The sequence below is a fragment of the Corvus brachyrhynchos genome, unplaced genomic scaffold (assembly GCF_000691975.1).
Source record: "Corvus brachyrhynchos isolate BGI_N302 unplaced genomic scaffold, ASM69197v1 scaffold434, whole genome shotgun sequence".
NCBI classification, from domain to species: Eukaryota; Metazoa; Chordata; class Aves; order Passeriformes; family Corvidae; genus Corvus; species Corvus brachyrhynchos.
The window spans coordinates 1,710,551-1,728,986 of NW_008238372.1; the positions used below are offsets into that span (position 1 = coordinate 1,710,551).

The following is an 18,436-nucleotide window of genomic DNA, read 5'->3' on the forward strand; positions in this document are numbered from 1 at the left end:
CGCGGAACCGCGGCCCCAAAGGCCCCATCCCGACGCCTCTGGAACGCTCGCAGAGATGGTGACTCCATCGCCTCCCTGGGCAACTTCTTCCAAGGATTAACCAGCCTATCTTCCAAATAGCCCATTTAAACCTCCCCTGGCTGAACGCGATGCCGTTTTGTCCTGTCCCTGTTCCCTGGCAGCAGAGCCCGACCCCCCCGGCTGCCCCTCCTGTCAGGGACTTGTGCAGAGCCACAAGGTCCCCCCTGAGCCTCCTTTGCTCCAGCCTGAGCCCCTTTCCCAGCTCCCTCAGCCGCTCCTGGGGCTCCAGCCCCTTCCCAGCTCCCTTCCCTGCCCTGGACACGCTCCAGCCCCTCCAGGGCTCTCCTGCAGGAGCCAGCACTGGGCACCGCCCCCGGGGGGCACCCTGCCCAGCACAGAGGGACAATCCCTGCCCTGCTCCTGCTGGACACACAATTCCTGACCCAGCCCAGGGGCCAGTGGCCTCTCGCCCACCTGGGCACCCCTGGGCTCGTGTCCAGCCGCTGGCACCAGCACCCCCAGGGCCTTTCCCAGCTTTCCAGCCCCTCTGCCCAGCCTGGAGCTCCACGGGGTTGCTGTGACCCAAGGGCAGGACCTGGCCCTTGGCCTGGTTGAACCAAATAAGAGCACAGTGACATTCCAGGTGTATGTACAGCTTTACTTTGGTCCACTAACACATGTACATCATCAAAGCCTTTAACACTAAAGAATCTGATTCCCTTACAGTTCTGTCCTGTACTTTAAATGCTTCCCTCCGTTCATGCTGCCTGATCACAGATGCACGTCCTGCTTTTAAACAAACCAAAACACTCCCCCAAAGTCACATTAAATAAAGATCTACTTTTTACAGGTCTACTACTTTACTTCCCTGAGTACAGCTAGACCAAACCAAGAATGCTCACTTAAAGGAAGGTGAAGGGACTCCCTTCTGCCAAGGCTGAAAAGAACCAGTTCTCTAACAGTCGTCATGCTCCTTTAAATAAATTAAAAACAAATAAACTCTTAAAGGGTGAAAGAGTCAAAATACCTTTCCAGTTTAATAATTTCTCTTCCCACTGTCTAGGTGTATAGAATTAGGAAATACAGACCAGCACATGCTTTGCTTAGAAAATATAAAAGTGTTTAGGGACCCCAAGGCAGTGGTACCCTCTAGGATCTACAGATCCAGAGGCCAGAACCTTCTCCAGCTTTCAGGGATCACCATGAACATGTGGGTGCACTATGACAGAATACAGCACCTGAAGGAAAACCAGCTTTGTAAATCTAAGCCTAGATTAGAAATACAAACTGACCAGCCAAATTTTAGCTGTTCAAACTGAAAATTAATAAAAACTCTGACGTTCAGTTATTCCCAAATTGGAGGTTGTGCTCCAGAGAACACTGAGAATAAGCAGCTGCTAAACAATGAAACTTGTGGAAAATATAAAAGAACAGTGGACTTACTACCTTGTAACTAAGGTTGCCCCTCAAAGAAAACACAAAGCCATTCTCAAATTTCATCGCTAAACATAACTGTGTTCGTATTTCAGAAACCAAATAAAGAATCCAGACAAACATTTATCTTGAATTTACAAAATTCTGCTGCATCCTATTAAAGACTATCCTCTAAATAAAATTTCCTGGGGCAAGAATGATTTAAACTTATATCTGGACTTCACATGGAAGCTTTAAGGGGGGAAAAAAAAAAAAAGGTGTTTCTCTAAGGCAAAGTAATATCCTGGATAGCAAAGTGATGGCAAATACAGACAATGTCAGTGTGGGGGATGGAGAAGTGGCTCTCACTGATACCAGCTCCCTTTTCCATGATGCATTTCCGTTTGTACAAGGAGTTCTGCCATTATCCACTGGGATTGTACAGCCATGCTGCATTTTTTTACCTCCTAACTCTTCCAGATCCCACTACCAGTCCAATCTGCTGGCAAAACAATTCCCAAACTTGTTATTTCTGTTCAAATGAGCTGGGTTAGGATAAATCTGATATTCTGCCACATCTTCTATTGAATGATGTAATCAGGAATCACCAAGTTCTCCCAAGGGTGAGAAAGGGAAGCTGCAGAGCAGAGGAGGAACCCCGGAGTGGGGAAGGAGCAGAGATTCCCTGGTGTTGGGCTGAGGGCAGCTGTTGTGGGGCTCCCAGCAGCACAATTCCAGGGAAAACTAAGAATTTAGAGTTGCTGTGTGTATTTGTCGTTGAGATGTGTTCAATCAGGAACTTCCACATATTTTCCTGAAGAAATTTTCTTTCTTGTCAAGAAGAGCCACCTCAAACACTGTGAAAACAGGAGATGCACTGCAATGCTCAGAAACTGGTAAGGTTTAATCAATGGGAAATCCAACATTCAAACACTTTAAATATGGAGAAACAACAGAAACGTAGCAAAAACAGGTCTGGAATGTCGGAATCCTGCACCTCAAGCTTTCCACGGATAAAGAAAACAGAACAAGTGTTTTGTTTGTTTTTCTATTTTATAAAGAAAACACACAAAAACCCTTAGGCCCAAGAGTTCACCTGCATTTCATAATCTTAAAGTTTACAGTATAGAAGTCACATTAATGATGTACTACCTGTCAGCAGAACCCTCTCTTCACCAAAGCCTCTGGAATTGGCAAATAAACCTCTTCACTGGTAACTGCTTATCAGCAATGCCAGTACAGAACATTTCATACCTGCACTGAATCAAGTTGTGAAGTTACAGCCTTTTCATTCCTCTTTTGATGCAATGCTTGCATCCACCAGGTTTTTAGAGTGTGTACTATTATTTAGAAGCCTGTTTCTATTGTAGATGATTTCATACAGCATTAGAGATGTTTGAAATCTGTTCTTGAATGTTGCATGACCTAGGTAGTATTTCATTGCAGCACCCATAATGATAATACTCAACATACTGCTATTAACCTGTTCGCAGTGTTTTAACATTTTTTAACTCTTGTTTATATGTAATAAAATACCAGTAAAGACAAAAAATTGCCCCTATAATGAGGCACATTTTGGCATCTGTGCTAAATGCTGCTACATGGGCAGGCAAGTGCAAGTCAAAATATGAAAAGGAGAAAGTCATCGTCTAATCACATTCATAACTTTTTCATAGAAAAATATAAATATATTCCCTGAAATGTAGGACAAAGAAGAGCCAGCATCCATCAGGAGTTCTATTGCTTTTACCATTAAAAAAAAAAAAAAAAAAAAAAAAAAAAAAAAAAAAAGAAAAAAAGAAAAAAAGAAAAAAAAGAAGAGATGGGCTGGCTTTCCTTTTGTTAAGGTTACGTTTCGCACTCGGCGTCCTCGAGGGCTCTGTCGTCGTCGTCGTCGTTGTAGCGCACAGTCCGCCGGCCGCCGTTGCGCGTGCGGATCTTGGAGCGCCGCTGGGCCCGCCTGCACTCGCCGTACTCCACGTCCTCCGAGTCCTGCTCCTGGCTGCCTTTCCAGCGTTTCCTCCGCTGCGGCCTCCTGGAAGGCTTCAGCGAGTTGAGGTTGGGGATTTCTTTCCTGGTGGTTTTTGATTTCCTCTTGCGCTTCCTCGTTTCCGTGGCGTCGCTGCAGATGGTGTTATCAGTTCCAGAGTCCGAGGAGAAACAGTTGAAGTTGGCTTTGGAGCTTCCTGCAGTCCCGGGTGCTTCCACATCCTCGGAGACAGAGCTTTTCTCCTCTTTCTTCCCTCCAGTGTCGGATTCTGCTGTTTCTTTGAAGTCATCCACCAGTTTTGATCTCTTGAAAGAAGCTCTGGATTTTTTATTTGCTGCTACTCTGGTATTTTTAGTTTCAAGTTTAGCTAAGTCAGAATCTACCTCCTCTTCAGAGTTACTCGTACAATGGTTGTGGGCTGAAGCTGCCTGCCTAGAAACTCCCCAGTTTCCCCCATTTTCTACCCTGTGGTTTGTGGAATTCTCCTCTGAGGAGTCGTAGTCAAAACTGTTCAGAGCTGCAGCACAGAGGGGTTTGTGTGGCTGCTTGTGGTTATCGCTCTGCTTCTGAGTCTCTGTCTCCGAGTCAGTCCTTTCATTCTCAGACTCAATAATATATTTCCTTTTAGAAACAGAAGACTCAGGGCAGGAAGGCTTTTTCCTGCCAGAAACCTGTTCTCTCTCATTTTCAGACTTGGAACAAGCCTCCACCTCCGAGCTGTCGAACAGCTTCTTCCTGCAGGCTGAAGACACACTGCCCTGGAGCTGCTTGCGGTTCTTTCTGACTGGGTAAACACTTTCTGAGCTTGATAATTCCTCCTTTGCATCGCTCATGATCTTGATCTTATTGGCTGCCAGCGTGGCACATCTGCGGGGGTTCTTCTTCTCCGCCACGTTGGACACCTTGATGTGTTTCTTGTAGTTGATGATGCACGTCCTGCTCCGCAGCACTTTGGCACTCTGGCCAGCCTCCTCTGATGCTGGTTCTACAAAAAGAAGATGAAAAAGTTCTTTTTAATGTCTTACATTCCTGAAAGCATTAGTTTATTATGCCCAAATGGTGCGACCTTTAATGAAATACACAAATACTGAATTTTATTTTGATTTCACCTGTTAAGTGCAATTTATCTCAATTCTTTAATAAAAATTCCATCAGTATCCCAGGGATACCTTTAACTCTTGAGATGGTCACTTTCAAACCATTTCATTGTCTCAAAAGTGCATTCTTTAGCATCACCCTGTTAATTAGCTCAGAAATTACAACTTACCTAGCTTAGCAAACAAATGCCTTCATATTATTAATACTTACATCATTAACAGTTGTATTTTTCTTACTAGAATAAAATTTACAACACTAGTTAGACTTTTAGACCTTTTTAATCTAAAAAGGAAACTATAATATTTCATGTAGATGCAAGTTTCACAATTTTAGATGGCTTCAGGTGGAGAACACTGAAACCTTTTAGCTCCTTAGTGACTTTAGCAATTCTGTTAGTAGTTTCTTATTTAATACATAACTTGCTTCTTATGTTGGGTTTTAAAACAGATATTCAGTCTGTAAATCATGTGAATGGTGCTATGAAGATCAGTGTTTCCCTTCTAAATAAAACAATTATTCATACATATGAATTTAAAAAATCAAAAGCAGAAGTTCTTGAAGTAAATTAAAAAAAAAAATACTAACAGGGAAAAATCATGAGACAAATTCCAATGTCCAGCTGAGTACCAGTATTAACAATCTCTTCATATACCAGATTTGGTCCTTATTGCAATATAAATAATTTTATGTACTACTCCAGTATATTCCTATTTTTATGCTTTCAAAATTAATTTCCTTTATTTGTTAAGAGTTTCCAGAAATGACAGATAAATATTACTACTTGTAGTAGTTGTACTGTGTGATTTTATGGCCAAAGCACAACACATTTCTGCTGAACACTGCAAAATACTGTATAAAAGGTGAATTAATCCACAGACTAAGAAGAAGAAGAGTTAAATTTTATCTTATGCACTGTCCTCCAATACTATTTTAAGTAGCTGGAACACAAGGCTAAAGAATGAAACAGTCCAGCCTTTCTGCAACACTGCCAGAATATTAAAATTATATTTGGCATACGAGATCTTAACTTTGGAACAAATCCATAATGAAATGTATGGGAATTCCCCACTGAACATCCAGAATTAAAAGCTGCAAAGGGACAGCCAGGTGGCACAGGCAGAGAGAGGGAGCATTAAACCAACTACCCACAAAGACACAAAGATGCAAAAGTCTGGTTCAGCAAGGTGTCCTGGGGTTCAGGCCATACTCCAAACCTGGAATACTGGGTAGGAAAATCCAGCCTTAGCTCCAATCAGCTCAGCTGCAGGGGGCACTACAGCCCACAAAGTATTGACACAATTTATCTGAAAACTTTGCTTTCAATCTTTTCAAATATATCAAATCCCATGCTAAACACTACATATCTATAATATAGATTATATAATATCCACTAAAGAACTATATAAAGACTTCGTTTTATATCAAAATAGATTATATGTTATTTATATCAAATATATTTAAAAAATAACCAAAGCAAAGCTTCCACGTAAATGATTTAGCTGGCTAATTGGGCAGTGTGCATATACATATATACAGTTATATATATATAAAACACGTACTTATATTTGAAAATAGAAACTCTATAAATATGTCCCTACATATGTATTAAAAACTAAGATCTTGGTAAAAAACAAGTATATATTCCTTGGGGAAAACTGTCAACACAAAGTCACCATAAGAGACAACAATTTTCTTAAGATTCTTCAAAGCCCAGTGACAGGTTTGGAAGGATAAAACCAAACCCCAACCTCTGAATAGTCTTTCAAATTCCAAATCAGGACTAATTCCCTGATTATACGGAGGCACAATGTACATTACCCAGTTTAATAAACATCAGCAGCATTCTCACAGGCTTAAAAAAGACCCAAACCAAAACAACTGTCTAAATCATGATCAGCCAGCACACAAAGATCTGAGTGACAGATAAAATTATGGAATAAAACCCAAAAATCAAAGAATTTAACTTTCTGAAACAAGTGGAATGATGAATTTTACTTCTGCCAAGTGCCCCTCTGTCTTAAGGACTCTACACATCATTGACAGAATAAAATCTGGAAGTCAAATCACGTTTCAGGTTCTGGTGCACACCATGGACGTGAGAATGTAATGAAAACACCTTTCCATCAATCTGATTTTGAAAAACTTATCAATAAAGTTACTTTAAACTGAAAATAGCTGTTGTAAATCAGCTGTAAATCTAGCACAGAAAATCTCAACAGAAAATTAAGGTAAGTTAACAGAACTTCAAACTAGAGGGTTTTGGTTACCAAAATCCTCAAAACAAGGAGCAGGACAAAGGGAGAGAACACTCTGCTCTCTTGGAGATTTTCTCTGTCATCTACTCAGTATTAAGAAACAGAGGAATTAACTTTAAAAACATTACCTTTTCTAACGATTTTTGTTTTTCCTTTCCTCTTCCTCATCTTTGCTTTTGCAGAAGTTTCACAGTAATTGCTGTTATTGGAGTCACTCTCTGAGTCCGAATCAGAAGAGCGATGGAAGCTGGAGGCAGCTCCAGGTTTGGAACTCCTTATAATCCTAGTGGGCACCAAGCTCTCCCACACAAAACTCTCCCCCTCCCCTCTGGCTTCTGCTTCAGATTCTGCTGTGTCCTCTAAATCACTCAAGACTTTTGCTTTTTTTGAAGGAGGAGCAAGCTGCAGCCCAGAGACTTTCCTGCCGTTCCACCTGTCCAACTCAGAGTCCGCCTCATCCTCAGAGTTGCTGACTGCAGCCTTAGCATGTGCAGATGTTGACTGATCAGAAACTTTTTGACTGCTCCCATCCTCAGAATTATGGCTTTTGGAGTCCTCCTCTGAAAAGTCTAAGGTGGGACTTTTCACTTTGGGAGACAGAGAGCAGATGGGGCCCCGGAGCTGTCTGTGACCATTGCTCTGCCAGCTCCTCTGCTTCGTCTGCGTGTCTGGCTCAGAATCCGAGGTTCCATTCTCAGACTCACTGACGAATTTCCTTCGTGGAGCAGAGGAGCCAGGCTGAGACAGACTTTTCCTCTTGGTGAGCTGCTCTTCTATTTCTTTGTCACTCTCAGACTTTAGGCCTGCCTCATCCTCGGATCCCTCCAGCAGCATCCTCCTGGCGGCGGCCGAGGCGTTCCGGTGGGGCAGCTTCCTGTTCCTGCATATTCCGATACTTTCCGAGCTCGACACCTCTTCCTCCACGTCACTCATCAGCCTCAGTTTATTGGCAGGGCCCCACCCGTGCTGTTGCCGAGGGACTCGGATGTCACCACCGAAGTGTTTTCAGAGTCACTTCCATATAACTTCTTCCTGACCGTTTTCCTCGTATTCCCATTCTCCTGAAGAAGTGTTCCTGTAAAGGAAAGCAGAGATTAATATCTTAAATATATAATAGCAGCTTTGAAGTCTTGTCAAAACTGGGAGAGGTTCAGCCCACAGACATGATGCATGGAATATATTCCTCGTGACAGTCGTGCTTTTGCTGTCACAAGTTTCAGATGCATGCTGGTTTTGTGACAATTAGAACTTCTTTATGAATTGCTGCTTTTTTTCTTAAAATATAAAATATTGCAAGACATTCCCTCTCACCAGGCTCTTGGTTTCCACCCTTCTCCCTTAAGTCATGAAAAAAAAAAATCCTTTTAAAGTTGAGTGTAGTATTTGAGAGCTTCAAAATTAGCACCAATAAAAAAATGTGTATCTTACATATGCAACAATTAAAAAAAAAAACTAAATACACTTTGTTATTTTTATAAATATATATAAAAATACATATAAATATGGATGTGTCTTGCTGTTCACAAGAAACTCCTCCCACCATACCTGTCTGTTTCCTCTGAGCAGCTCGATTCCGAGTCAGCCTGCGATTGCTGTTCCTCCTGCACACCCCGTTGTGCAGTGGAGGGGACACAGCAGCCCCAGAACAGCCTTTGCTGTCTTCTGAGCTGCTTGAGGAGGATGAAGATGATGAGGAAGTAGATGAAGAAACCCCAGAACCTTCTATTTCACTCTCTGCTAAAAACCTGTCTGTTTCCTCTGAGCAGCTCGATTCCGAGTCAGCCTGCGATTGCTGTTCCTCCTGCACACCCCGTTGTGCAGTGGAGGGGACACAGCAGCCCCAGAACAGCCTTTGCTGTCTTCTGAGCTGCTTGAGGAGGATGAAGATGATGAGGAAGTAGATGAAGAAACCCCAGAACCTTCTATTTCACTCTCTGCTAAAAAAAAAAAAAAAAGGCAGTAATTGGTAATTAGAATTCTAAACAGATTCCAGTTAAGAGATACATTTTGCTGATCCTGGAAATCTTCAGTTTCCTCACATTATCTTAAAATATATTCTCATGCCTGAATATCTTACAGGGATCAAAGTGATGTCTCATCAAAATCCATATTCATGCAGTGTTCAATGACAGGAAGCCTCTTTAACCTGTATTTAAGTTTCAAATAAAGTAAACCAGCTCTTTTCAAACACCAGATTAAAGTAAAAAGCATGTTTAAAAAAAAACCCCAAATAGAGAATATTTTCGAACAGATTTTACCAGGACTTGCATTTTTATCCTTTGAAATAAGCTGAATTTTTATCAAGGTGAGATTTAAGGGAAAAAACAGGGAAGTTTTTAAGTCTCAGAAACTTCTGTCACTTGCTAATTGTGGGTGCCAAGTTTTATATAACATATATATATACACACACACATATGGGCATATAACCTGTATTTTATACAGTATCAATTATTAAATATTCTACGCTTTCCTGTTGACAGATTTTTTGATTAACAGAAGTCAATTGACTGTGTCCTACATGATTTCAAAGAAATTTTATAACAACCACTGTAAATAACAAAAGTGTCCAAAATCCAGTAAAATATACAAAACTCTGCATCATCACACAAAAACCCCAAACCTTGTGTAAAAAATTCCACGTTAGGAATGCAAAGCTCATTTAACAACTCAGAATGCAAACTGCAGCAACTACAAACTCTGACCTGATGATAAAGCAGAACAATTAGTGGTTAGTGTTGTTGATCTGGCTTTTCCATTTCTCTCAAAGGATGCCAGGCAGGCGGAATCCGAGGATTCTCCCGAGGAACTCTGGTTGTAGGAGCCAGTGTTGGGTTTATGGCTTGAGACACAGGCGGCTCTGCTTGAGGTAGGCTGAGGAAAAGGATCTTCTTGCTCAGATTCAAGTTTGGCCTGAGACTTCAATGGTTTCTGTTTCAAATTTCTAGTGAGAGCAAAAGTAGTAAGAGCAACACAGGTTGTAAAACTAGGTGAGATAAGGCAATTATGTATTTTAACAACATTTAATAGGATTTTATATTTCTGGGAGGGTAATTTATGAGCTAATGTGGTGTAGGACAATTTCAACTCTGACAAGGATAAACATGAAATGCTTTCATTAAAGTAACAGTCTGCACTCCTACTGAAGCTACACAAGAGGAGACAATCTTTCTCTGCTCTGAAAAACAGAGAATTTAATGGTGGATGTCCTCTAGACAATCTTGTTGTCTTATTTTCACCAGGAAGCTGCAGCAGCCGCCTCAATTCCTGTTGGGTTCCCAGCCTCTGGATAATTGCACATAAGCTTCAAACGAAGTGCTCTCCAGACTAACATTATTCCACAATAAACTTGAGCTCCCAACACACACAGAAGGTGGAACCTTACAGACAGTTCACTGGTTAAAATAAAGAAAACCTCACTAATTTGATTCTTCCTTACTACACACACCTGAGTGCTACCTGCCATCCTGCTGTGTCAATTATTTTCACCTACAGAACTGTTTTGTCAGTTTTTTCCTTACATTGCAGGTTTTCAGACATTCATCCAGGTGTACAAAGTGTATAATGCTATTTCTGTTATCCCAAACCTCCCTTCTGCTGTGCCCACTGCCTTGTAAGCAGTCACACACAATTCTCCAGACAGGAGCACAAGTGAGGTTCAAAAAGACAATTTCTGCCTATCCTGGTGTGTGGTAATCCCCTGAACTTAGATATTTTTTCTTAAAACTCTTATTCCTATTCTTTCCCTGCCAGAGAAAGAAGACTGGACAGCAGCAGAAGGGAAGAAGCTCAGTTTCAGTAATTTACCACATTTAGCTTTTGTATTTTGTCTCACTTTGTCCCACATGCAAATTAAGAACAAGAGTTAATCGTGCCAAACAACAATTGTGTCAAAAGTGTTTGCCTTCCAAAGAGAAAAGGCAAATCTAGATCCCAACTGAAAGCTCCAGCAAGTGACAATTTCTAGAAATTCCACAGACTGACTTTATTCTGTATGTGACAAAATATGTATTTTATGCAGATTTTCATCTTTGTGATATATCCAGCAAGTAAATCTTTGTTTCATTCCTCATTATTTCAGTTAAACATTTATTTTCTGACTCAACTATTAAAAAAACCCCAACCTTTTCTACTCTTCTGTCTCTTCCTATTTCTCAGTTTTATACTACAAAAAAGCCCCTATTTTTTTTTTAACATATTGTTCCTACAGCATGAGAATTATAAAGTCTCACTGGGGTTACAAACCATTTAAAAAACCAATTGTTCCCCTCTTCACAGACCTACTGTGAGAGTCAATATGAGTATCAGTCAGCTGAGATAGATCTTTATACATTCCTAATTTAGTTACCTGAGCATTTTGGTGGGCTGCTGCACTGAGCTTTGATTATTAAATCTTCTCGTGTACCTCTGGTTTCTCCGTAGCTTTTCATTCTGTTTCTGACCATTTTTGAAATCTGAAACAATTCTTCTGATTTTCTCTTCAAACAGGGCTGACAATCTCAAGGTCATACTATAAATCTAGGTAATGAAGTGGTTTATATTAAAAACAGAGCCTTTGAGCCAAGACTAACAGTTGTAATATTAAAAACTGTACAGAAAAGCAATAGGAAAAGACAGGCAGTCCTATGGCACACTAAATAAACAGGAAATGATCATACTAAATATTTTTGTCATATTTCTCCTCACTATCTACCGAACCAGCAGCTTTACCAAAAGTACTGATAAACAAATTGCAAAGTAAAATTTAATTTCATTAAGACATTCATAAACCCCCAACTATTAACAGCTACCTTTGACTTTTTGTTTGGAGTGTAAGATTTTGCATTGCTAAATATCAATCTTATATCTTTGCACAGTTCCATTGGAGTGTCATAGTTTCCAGCTTCCAGAGTTTCCTTCACTGTACCAAAATCCATTGGAGTGTCTATAATATGCCTGTAATCCTATAAAAAAACATGAAAAAAAGACTTCTGTGAAAAGTATAAAGCAAAAAAACACTTCTGAATTTTATTTCTGTCATTTAGGAATAGCTAAAATTACACAAATTATCTTCACCGGCAGTGGAAAGAGAAGCACCACGGCAGAAAGCAACACTTTTGCTGACACTGGTTGATTTAAAATCTCCTTTTCATTATCCCATGGATTTTATCAAGAGAAACAACAGACCTGGTATAAAAAACAGCCAAAAAAACCCCAAAACACAACAACCACAAAAAAAACCCCAAATCAAACCCCATCAAAACACCTTGATCTTTTTTTCTCTCCTGTTCATGGTTTTTTTTCTTTTTTAGAGAACCTCAAGATGTTTTTAAAGCCTGAAGTGAGACTCAAAATGTGAAGTCACCAGGAAAAGTTATGCGCTGTAAAGTTTTTTTTCCTTTAAATTAAGTTTGTTGGGGTTTTAGAGAAAAAAAGAGAAGGAAGAATACCATGAACAACTGAAAGAGAGGGAAATAAATCTAACTCATAGCTCAGGCTCAGTAAACATATTTAAAGAAACTTTAATTAAGAAAATACAGATTTATGTAAAATTATTTCAAGAATCTATCAATGTTACTAAGAAGAACTTACCGGATATTGATCCAAATCAACTGGCTGCCTGAAAGGTTCAGAATCCTCACACTGGAAAATTAAATTCACCAGTTCCATGCACTGCTTCTTCCAACAGTTTTCATCATAGCCACTTTTCAGGCTTTTTCCTCTTTTAAAGCCCCGTCCCTTGGGGGAAAAAAAAAGTTAGGAAAAGCATTCCTGAAATACAGCAAGAAAAAATTCCACCTAATTTGGGTTATAAAGTAAAGACTGGCCAACTCACTTTTCTTCTTCTGTATGATGTTCTTGGAACACATTTTTCATCATCCTGCACAAAATAAAAACCAATGATCTTAAAAAAAACAGGTGATGGGGGCTAAAAGTATCCTTAGATTTAACACTGGTAAAATTACATTTTCTGCTCAATTCTTTCAATAAGACAGAAGATGAGCATAGAAAAAATATAACACAGCATCTGGGAGACTTGGCAAGCAATATCCTAGAGAAGGACAAGAGTTGGGAGTCTGGAATGTTCAGTGGTTTGAGAAAAGGAAAAACCACAATCAGAATTGCAATTACCCAACAGCTTTCAACTTCAGTGACTAAATATTATCAGTAATGCAATTCACTGATAATAAATGACATAAAACGTTCATAAAAGCTTCTTAATATAGTCCATGTTTGTACTAGCTATGTAAATAACTCAGCAATTTTACCAACAATATTTGAAGTTTGGTGGTATCTTCTTACCACCATAAATTACTGGAATTTTTTACAAAAAACCCCAACTTACCAGATCAGCATCATGACAATCTTGTTCATCATCTGTTGTGCTACATAATTCAAAAATGTTTGTACAGTCCTGGTCACTGCAATGCAATTAAATCTCTGTTACTGGAATAGCAAAAGCAGAGCTGTTGTTTCCTAAATTAAACTCAGCCACAACCAAGTGCTACATATAAAAGGGAAGACAGTAACTAAGTATGAAATGGAATATAAAAACCAGGATTAGGGATTTGAAAGGGGCTACCCAGGTGCAGGAAGGCTGCTCACACTCACTTTCAAAATAAACCTCTCAGTTTATTTTAACCTTTCAATTCAGTCAGACAAGCTACAACAAGAACTTCTACACAGGACAGGACAGAAGTTACTTTTTACAGGCTGAGCTACTCAACATGCTCAATATCAAGTGGTATTTTGGGACAAAAAAATACCAGGGAAAAAGTCAAAATGCCTCTAAGCTGAACATTTCAGTTTTCAAGGTAACACTCAGATAGAATTCTACACCTGTCCTTACAGTGCACTGAAAACAGTCAAAGCAGGGCTCGCCACAAAGGGATATTGAGCTGTTTTTACTCTCCCACTGTGCAAAAGCACAAGGATTCAAGCACTATTTAGATTAAAATGCCACTTACTTGATAAACTTTAAGAGCTGGGTGGTGATTTTTTTTGCAGCTCTGGCAATAGCACTCCCAGGCTCATTGAAGGTTCTGGCATTGCTTTCAATGTATCTGACTTCCCAAACCAATGCTGAGATTCTCCTTCAAATTAGAAAACATTGCATCTTTAATACTAAAGAAAAGCTGAAAACTAGCAAAAATTTTATCTTCGTAATTTTCTGTCCATATTAGATTTAGATGTCTTTTGTTTTATGTCCCTTTAGAGCAGTCTCAAACTTTTCCTTCACATGGAAACTCCAAGGAAGCAAACCCAACAATGCACATCTTTCATCACTAATTTCCAAATTCATTTTTGATAATTCATCCTCAGACAGCTTGTGATATAAACTCAGTTAATACAGCTGGCCAAGCAAGCACTAGCACCTGTTACCACTAAATCATAAAATACCACTGAAATTATCCCAGGGAGCATAGATTTCCTGGAATCTTTAAGAACACAAGCATTTTTAAAAAGCTTATATTTGACTTATTCAAAAGGGGGGGAAGTATTATTTAACCACTACTCTAAATTATCACATTTCTTCTGGAAATATCAGAAGCTGCTTGTTGCAAAGCCCTGAGAAATGGAACACGAGTCATATCTGAGGAACTTTTAATTAATAAATACAAAGCACAAGCAATTAAAAAGGAGTGACAAGAAGCTTTGTGTAATTACATTTTTAAAGACATATCAGCTACGATGTCCCTTTCTGTCTTCCCTCAGACCCTGCTTTGAGGCCAACTAACTACTCAAAGCAGTGCCCTCTGTAAAATGACAAGATTTGAGGAACAGCTACAAACTGAAATGATAACTTGATAGAAATGAGCAGGCACAAACATGTAATTTTGGGGTCTTTTTTTTACAATTCATTTTTCCAATTCCTTATACCTGTGAAGTAGGGATGCCCCAAGTCTGCAGTTCTTCACCTACAGAATTTCCAATTGTCTCCCAAGACATTTCTTCCATCTTATACAGGAGAAAAATCACTGTTAATGACTCTTCACTGTATTTACAGACACAGTGAATGCAAGTCCAGATGAAGAATATACTTAAATATATTTTCAAGCTATGGATGACCAGCACACCCAGCAAACCAGAACTCTGTCATCACTACACTCCTCCCTCTTTCTCTTCTATAAGTTTTTATCATTTAATAAATGCTACTCCTAATACTTAACATTTCACCTCTCCTGTTTAAGCTCATTTCTGAAAATAGCAAGAGCTTAACCTTCTTCAAGTTCAAAGTAACTGAAGGACAGCCCTTCAAAATCTGAATTGTCATCAGCACTGAAGTGACTTCAGACTATTTTTTTTAATATTTGGTGATTTCAAACAGCAGATTTCTCAAAGAAAGAATGTCAGGGCTTACTGTAATTCTGAAAAGAGTGCCAAAATGAGTTTCTGCCTTGCTCCTGAGGCAGCACTGACCTGTAGAATCTGTTGGCCAGCCTGGTGCGGATGGTGTTGAGGTCCGTGGGATACGCGATCACCGTGCAGTACTTGGGGTACGTGCACAGGTCCACTGGGCCAGCAAAAGCTGCTGACATGTCTGGCAAAAACAGCAAGAAGAACAAAATTTTACTGTTTGACCTTATTTTTGGTCTTCCAGTGCCTGAAGGAGCTGACAGGAAACATGGAAAGAGAATTCCCAAGGGCTGGAGGGACAGGAGCCAGGGAATGGCTTCAAACAGACAGTGAGCAGGGCTGGATGGGATCTTGGGCAGGAATTGTTCCCTGGGAGGGTGGGCAGGCCCTGGCACAGGGTGCCCAGAGCAGCTGGGGCTGCCCCTGGATCCCTGGCAGTGCCCAAGGCCAGGCTGGACATTGGGGCTTGGAGCAGCCTGGGACAGTGGGAGGTGTCCCTGCCATGGCAGGGGTGGCACTGGATGAGCTTTAAGGTCCCTCCAACCCAACCCCTTCTGTGATTCTATTTCAAAGCTTGCAGGCACATGACAAATGAGCTGAGTGTTATAAAACCAATCATAAATAAAATTATAAAGATCTCACCACAAAGAACTGCACAGAATAACATATAACTGCTTTGGTACTTTATCACAGGGAATTTTTTAAAGGATGCCAGCGATATTCCAGGATCCGTTTATAAATGTAACACCAGGAGGAAACTACCTGATGCTCAGATCACACTCACCAAGAGTCATGAGCTGATCAATCCCACGGATAATCCGTTCACAGGCCTCATCACGGGATTTCATCCCCCACTCCCCTTCCTGGGGTTTGTACAGGAGCTTCTCCACCTCTTCCAAAGTCACAGAGACACTCGCTCCTAATTCTTCAGGTTGATCAACTGAAGAGGACAAATTGGGGAAAAAGTGAAAACAAGATGAATTGTTGAGTACTCACACTTATTACATAATTCTATGCTGGTAACTGACAAAAGTAATCCTTGCCTTGAAGTACAGTTTAATGCTAAGGCTGTGGGAACAAAATATTACACAAAATGGATACAAACAGCAAATTTTTCTAAATTCTGCTTTTCTGCACTTTTGAATTAAATCTATTATCTTTTTGACAGCTTATTCAGTAACTGCTCTCTCAGTATCTCCCAGAATTTCCTTCCCCCCTCCCAGCTAGTACCGACAAGCACTGGAAAAGTGAATTGGTAAGACAAACCAGGAATCCAGCTGTTTCATTTACAGATAATTTGGATTTGACCAGGAAACTTTATAATTGTTGGTTTTAAATGATGTGCAGTAAGGATTTGCTGACTGGAAATTATTTTATATATATTCTTCTTGCACCCCCTTGTATTATAATGTACTACAACAAATTCATAGTTTGAAAATTGAGATTATTTTTGAAAGCTGACATTTGGAAGTAGCAGATTTTATTCCGTAAATCAGAGTTACACATTGAAAGTTTTGTTTGTTTTTTTTTTTTTCCCCAAATTGCTCTGGAAGATGCAAAAGGAAAAAATACAGGTATATTCAAACTATTTTACTAAATCTGATTCAATACTGTCCTTAAGACAGGAATCACCTGAGGTCCACTACCTGCATGAAACAAAGGAACTGGAAAGAGGGAAAAGCACATTCAGCTGTTTTATTAAAGGGTTTCTACCTACCATTATCAGGGACTGGTTCCATGTCCCACGGGCTCAGCTTTTCAATTTCACCATTGTCCCATCTGATTCACCAAGTAAAAAAATGAAAGAATAATTTAAAGTTCCTTGACTCACAAGTGCTCCCTCCAAGCACATTTAAACTGCAGCTATTTGTAGGTATTGACAAAATACACTGTATAAACATGTACATGAACAAAAGCACTGCTTTGCCATCAGCAAAATGGAAACATTCTTCATAATCAATTTCAGATTAAAATTGTGCTCCTGATTTTGGCTGTATGCAACTTACCCAATACATAGATCAATTTTACAAAGCCTGTATCAAGATGAAGAAGAAAAATAAGATGCACACTTGGAAAAGCGAGATAACATCAAGGGGAAGATTAGAGAAGAATATAGGAGATTTTTTTGCTAATCACAACAGGAGTTCTGCAAGTCCATGGCTTAAGGGAAAACGTAAGTGAGGCATTTCATACGTTAGCATTTCAATTTATAAAGCAGAGGACATTAAGACAAAGAAAAGGATAAATATAAAATGAAGAAACTGCAGTTAATTAAGGTCCAGGACAAAGCAAAAGCAAACACAAGTTTGCTATTGATATATCTCTATATTCCCTCTGATACTTAATTATTAGGTGTAAACATCATTTTGAGATACCTCCAAAACCCACCACATTTGGGCAGATTTTTACATGTTTTTAAAAACACATAAAACACAAATGAATTTCTCTATTTCCAAGGTAAGATATGTCTGACTGGAACAGCTGATCATTATTTTATTATTTTTCTTTATTAGAGGCACATACCAGAAACAAATAGATCAGCCTGCAGTTCACCCATTTCCCTCCAGAGCTTTGCCAGCAGTTTCCTGTCAGAGTTCCCCAAATTCCTGGGTCTACTTCTGATGCTTTAATAAACTCAGATACTTGGGCTAATGCTTCCTGTGTGTTTATTTCAAACCAACTGGTAACTGAAATGATCATGCTCAGAGTATTTTAAAACTAAACCTCTGCTCTGGCAAGAGCAGCTCTCCATTGTTTTGGATTTCTAAATGACTTAGGAAAACTTTGATCATTCAAGCCTATTTCATCTTTATGAACAAAGAGAGTCCTAGAGGTTCATCTGTTCAGCTCTCCTCCCCAGTTATTCTACAATACTTCCCAAGTTGTCGATATTCACAAATAGATATACTAATTCATAATTTTGCATGTAAGACTTTATCAAGAGTTTAGTACAGCTTAAGGCCAACTTGGTTCTGCTTAAGGACCATTCATCCAGGTAATACAATTTCATAATACATCAAGCTGCTTCTACACAAACACCTGTTATTTTCTGGCCAATAAAATAACAAAAAAAATGAAAATTATCTTCAACTCATTTATTTTCTATACAACAGTAACAGTGATAAATTGAGGTAAATGTGACAAGAAGAGCAACAGACCCAGCCAAGTCACAAAACCTAAATACAGCTGCCAAACACTCCGGATGTTTTTATACACATATCTGAAGACTCTGCTCTACAAGAGCTGTTTTGAGGCCAGGTAGAATTAAGTCCCTTTGGAGAGGGATCTTAAGGAACACAGCATTCCCTCCCTGCTCACTTCAAAG

The 18,436-nt window shown here is 39.6% G+C and overlaps 2 protein-coding genes across 2 annotated transcripts in view; both read right to left on the minus strand.

The window, feature by feature from the left end:
- PSMG1 (proteasome assembly chaperone 1) overlaps window positions 1–68 on the minus strand; it is a 6,695-nt gene extending 6,627 nt beyond the window's left edge. Inside the window, exon 1 of the mRNA XM_017736326.1 lies at window positions 9–68. Coding sequence (XP_017591815.1) covers window positions 9–68 — 60 coding nt within the window. The remainder of the gene's footprint in view (window positions 1–8) is intronic.
- Window positions 69–665: 597 nt separating this feature from the next.
- Window positions 666–18,436, minus strand: part of BRWD1 (bromodomain and WD repeat domain containing 1) — a 42,912-nt gene continuing 25,141 nt past the window's right edge. The window contains 14 exon segments of the mRNA XM_017736332.1: window positions 666–4,409; window positions 6,906–7,733; window positions 7,736–7,852; window positions 8,323–8,511; window positions 9,480–9,718; window positions 11,123–11,292; window positions 11,565–11,717; window positions 12,346–12,492; window positions 12,590–12,634; window positions 13,100–13,175; window positions 13,722–13,847; window positions 15,175–15,295; window positions 15,896–16,051; window positions 16,829–16,890. Coding sequence (XP_017591821.1) covers window positions 3,283–4,409; window positions 6,906–7,733; window positions 7,736–7,852; window positions 8,323–8,511; window positions 9,480–9,718; window positions 11,123–11,292; window positions 11,565–11,717; window positions 12,346–12,492; window positions 12,590–12,634; window positions 13,100–13,175; window positions 13,722–13,847; window positions 15,175–15,295; window positions 15,896–16,051; window positions 16,829–16,890 — 3,556 coding nt within the window. The 3' untranslated portion in view covers window positions 666–3,282.